The sequence below is a fragment of the Capsella rubella genome, unplaced genomic scaffold (assembly GCF_000375325.1).
Source record: "Capsella rubella cultivar Monte Gargano unplaced genomic scaffold, Caprub1_0 scaffold_8, whole genome shotgun sequence".
Taxonomy (NCBI): domain Eukaryota; kingdom Viridiplantae; phylum Streptophyta; class Magnoliopsida; order Brassicales; family Brassicaceae; genus Capsella; species Capsella rubella.
Window position 1 is genome coordinate 948,727 of NW_006238916.1, and position 4,431 is coordinate 953,157.

Genomic DNA, 4,431 nt, shown 5'->3' on the forward strand with positions numbered 1-4,431 from the left:
ATATTATTTCATTACAGGCAAGGTATAAAGTCACCTCTAGTGTAACAATAACACTTTGATGGTCTGTGTTTCTATTTCAAGTCTCAGAACAATAGAAAACTAAGAAACTTCAACTTTATGTGAACGAAACGTTCTCTAACCTTTGACACATCCACAGGTGCGGTTTCATTGGAGAAGAAGGCAAAAAAGATGACTGAGATGATTCCACCGCGTGTGAAGAAACTTTGGGACAAATGGAACATACGAGGAATCATAATACTCAGTCTCATCCTCCAAACAATCCTTATTTTCTTTGCACCAAGCAGAAGACGCACGGCAAAGAAGCTCTTCCTTGTGCTCATATGGTCAGCTTATCTTCTTGCTGATTGGGCAGCTGATTACGCGGTTGGGCAAATCTCAGACAGTCAAGAAGAAGAAGCTGAAAAGCATTCCAAGAACAGTGAGCTTCTAGCTTTTTGGTCACCGTTCCTTCTCTTGCACCTTGGAGGTCCAGACACCATTACAGCACTTGCCCTGGAGGATAATGAGCTTTGGAACAGACACTTGTTTGGTCTTGTCTGTCAAGCCCTCGCCACTGTGTATGTGATATTGCTCTCTATACCAAATAGGCTTCTGACTCCAACCATAATCATGCTTGTGGGTGGAGTGATCAAGTATGTGGAGAGAACAGCTGCCTTGTTCTCAGCGAGTCTTGACAAGTTCAAGGAGTCTATGCTCCAAGATCCTGATCCTGGTGCTAATTACGCGAAGCTCATGGAGGAATATGAAGCTAAGAGGAACATGAATATGCCAACCGAGGTAATTATGATGGAGGATCCAGAGGAAGGAAGGGAAGGCAAGACTCCAGTAAGGCCTGAGGCTAAATTGACACCACTTCAAGTTGTTCAGTATGCTTACAAATACTATAACATCTTCAAAGGTCTTCTCGTTGATCTAATCTTTACAATTCAAGAACGCGACGAGAGCAGAGAATTCTTCGACTCACTGACCGCAGAAGAAGCATTAAGAATCATCGAAGTAGAGCTCGGCCTCATCTATGATTGTCTGTTCACCAAAGCAGAGATTCTTCATAACAAGACTGGAGTTGTGTTCCGGTTCATAGCTTTGGGGTGCCTTGTTGCGTCTCTCTGCCTCTTTATGATGACTAAGAAAAACCAATACGATGGATTCGATGTTGCCCTTACTTACGCATTGCTCATATGTGGAATAGCTCTTGATTTCATTGCTCTTCTCATGTTCTCTGTATCTGACTGGACCATCGCTAGACTGAGGGATCTAAAGGACGACCTGTACGAGAAGGACACTTGGGCAGACGGAGTTCTCAACTGGATCCTCGATTTCAAGACGCTGAAGTGGAAAAGATCCAACTGTTCCCCTGATGGACATAAAGTGCTCAGCAGAAATTTTTTCTTACGTAGATGGTCTGAGTATATTCATGCTTACAACTTGATTGGATTCTGCTTGGGGATACGTCCCAAGAGAATCCATCACACCAAAGGTACGATACACAGATTCTTTGACCAGACCATTCACATTTTGTGCATAGATACTGTCATCAACAAAACCATCAGAGGAACTCGCCAGTTTGGTCGCTTTCTCACTCGATTGTCTAAAATAGACAATCAGGTAATGCGTACAATTCTACTTTTTCTTCGTCTCCTCGGACTATTGATCTACGATTTCCTAGATTTTTTCGGTATCAAAGACTTGGTTGAAGAGATAAGATTCACGGTAAGTGATCGCCTCACCAAAGAGCTATGGGAGTTCATATTTCAAGAGGTGCGACTAAAACACCGCTTTGCTGAAGACCAAGAAAGCTCAAAGGATATATCTTCAGCTAGAGGAAACTGGACATTACTCGAAGCATCGCGCAATAAAAAAGAGGACGGACCAGACTATGCGGTACTCCTACGGTATGTGACAGAAAAAGATTACGATCAGAGCATTCTACTATGGCACATCGCCACAGAACTCTTCTACCAAGAACAAATGAAAATAAAAGTCACAGAGAAACAAGAACTCAGTAACCGAGAGTTCAGCAAAATCCTTTCTGACTACATGATGTATCTCATTATAGTGCAGCCAACTCTGATGTCTGCTGTTTCCGGAATTGCAAAGATACGTTTCGTAGACACATGCGCAGAGGCAAAAGACTTTTTCAGTAGGAGGAATATCTACGAATCGAAAAACGAAGAAGAGAACCTTGTGAACGAAGCCAGTCGAGCTATTCTCTCTGTCAACACCGATGTTGACCCTATGGCTGTGAAAGGAGACAGATGCAAATCCGTGTTTTTCGATGCAAGCGTGCTTGCAAAGGAGATGAGGCGGTTGAAAGATGAAGGCGAAAACATGTGGGAAGTAGTGAGCAAAGTGTGGGTTGAGATGCTTTGTTATGCAGCTATTCATTGTAGCTCCCAAGAACATGCTTCTCAACTCAGCAAAGGTGGCGAACTCATCAACTTTGTTTGGTTACTAATGACTCATTTTGGACTTGGTGATCAGTTCCAAGTCAACAGGGATGATGCAAGAGCCAAACTGATAGTGTCCAAGTGAGCTAGATTATATTCAAATATAACTACATAAACTCAGTTTTTTTCCCTATTTTACTTTATGCACTAATCCCTTGAATAATATGCGCAATATGTAGTGTAATAAACTTCATCTATCTTATTAGTGTCATTCAAGATTTAATTAGTATCATCTCGGTAATCAGTAATCACACAACTCATCGGACCCTAAAACCCCAAATCTCTACTAGAAACTTTAGTCACATAATGACATAAACTACTTGTAAGAAAACCTAAGCAAAACTAAACATTATTTTACAAAAACAAAAAACACCTAAATCCCCAAATCTACATTGAAATCTTCACTACAAAAACCTACTTACAATACCGAAAAACCTTCATTGAACTAAATTAGAGTAGAAGCTTCATGATTGAGTACCATTGATACTGTCTTTTCTCTCTTCCTCGTTCGTCCTCTACTTGTGCAGTTCTAGCCTTTAACTTGATCATGATCTCAATATATTATTTACTATGCAAATATATCTTTTATTTTATACTTTAATATATATTTTTATTTATTTTATTTACTTTGATATTTAACTTGATACTTTTAATAAGAGTAACTATATATTTTTAAACGAACCTTCGAATTTACTACTTTTTAACCCTTGGAAATATCAAATAAACTATCAAGTTTTAGTTGAATGTTGTTAATAAATGATAAATTTTTGTTGACATGTCTATTTGAAGCATAAGATTGTGTATCATGCACAGTAGTTGTAGATGCTACTATTGATAACAGTCACGCTAATCGCTCTACATACCACTACGAATCGCTTAAAGCTATTTGGAATTCGGTATATTTCAAAAGATTTTTTGTCAAGCAGCAGGTGGTTCATATAACGTTTTTAAGAATTTATTTTTATCTATATTAATAATAATAATTCATCGTAAATGGAAAAATTATAAATTTATATTTATTTATAAGGAATTCTTAAATATATTTTTGAATACATGTTATGTATATATATATATATATATATATATAAATTGTTAAACATACCATTTGAGATAACTCTTTTCAAAATGCCCATTTTCTGTCCGTTTTCAGTTTTGCCTTCTTTAATTTTTAATGAACATTTTACACTTATTTGACAATTACTTAAGTCAACAAATGAAAAAGTGAATTTTTCTGCCAAAAGTTTTTTCAAAGAAAAATCATACATCGATCCTAACATTTTACCCAATTTTTGGTAGGAACCGAGATTTGGCAATTTGCGGAAAATTTTACAAGTAAATACCTTGTAAAATGAACTTTTGTACAATCTAAAAATACTACAATTGTACAGATGAAAAAGGAAAAAACTGAAGTAAAATATAAAAAAGGAAAAAAACATAGATTGACTCAGATATTTATAACTAATAACTAAAAATAAACCAAGATTTTAAGTATTTTTTCATTTTATGATTAATAATATACATTATTATATTTTATTTACTTTTAGAAAAAAAATTGTAATCTTTTTAGTATTGGGATATGTAACTTGTTGTGTAATTTTTAATATATTTATATACCTTTTAAATAACAAAATATAATCTTTTTACTTTTACTTGGTAATTTATTGTATAATTTTGTTTTACACGTGTTAAAATCTAGTCAGTAACTTTGAAAATCAGACTTTAACTTATACAATAAAATATTTTTTAAAATCAAGATATTTATAAAATATAATGACAAATAACCATTATAGTTATAAATAATAACATAATAAAAAAAGAAGGAATTTTCTAAGGAATTACTGTAATTTAAGGTTTTATTAATGTTATATACACTGACTCAGGTTTTTGTCCGTTACACATAATCAAGAAAAAAGAAAAAAAAAAACAGAAAATCCTTGCACTATTCGATTAAGTGTAATGTGTG

General features: G+C 35.1%; 1 protein-coding gene across 1 annotated transcript; it reads left to right on the forward strand.

The window, feature by feature from the left end:
• Positions 1–189: 189 nt before the first annotated feature.
• On the forward strand, positions 190–2,553 carry LOC17875537. The gene has a single exon (XM_006279974.1). The coding sequence runs from the start codon at positions 190–192 to the stop codon at positions 2,551–2,553; it is 2,364 nt and encodes a 787-aa protein (XP_006280036.1).
• The last annotated feature ends 1,878 nt before the right edge of the window (positions 2,554–4,431 follow it).

Excerpts from the sequence above, each read along its gene's own strand:
- LOC17875537 (XM_006279974.1), top strand. The coding sequence starts at position 190 with ATGACTGAGATGATTCCACCGCGTGTGAAGAAACTTTGGGACAAATGG.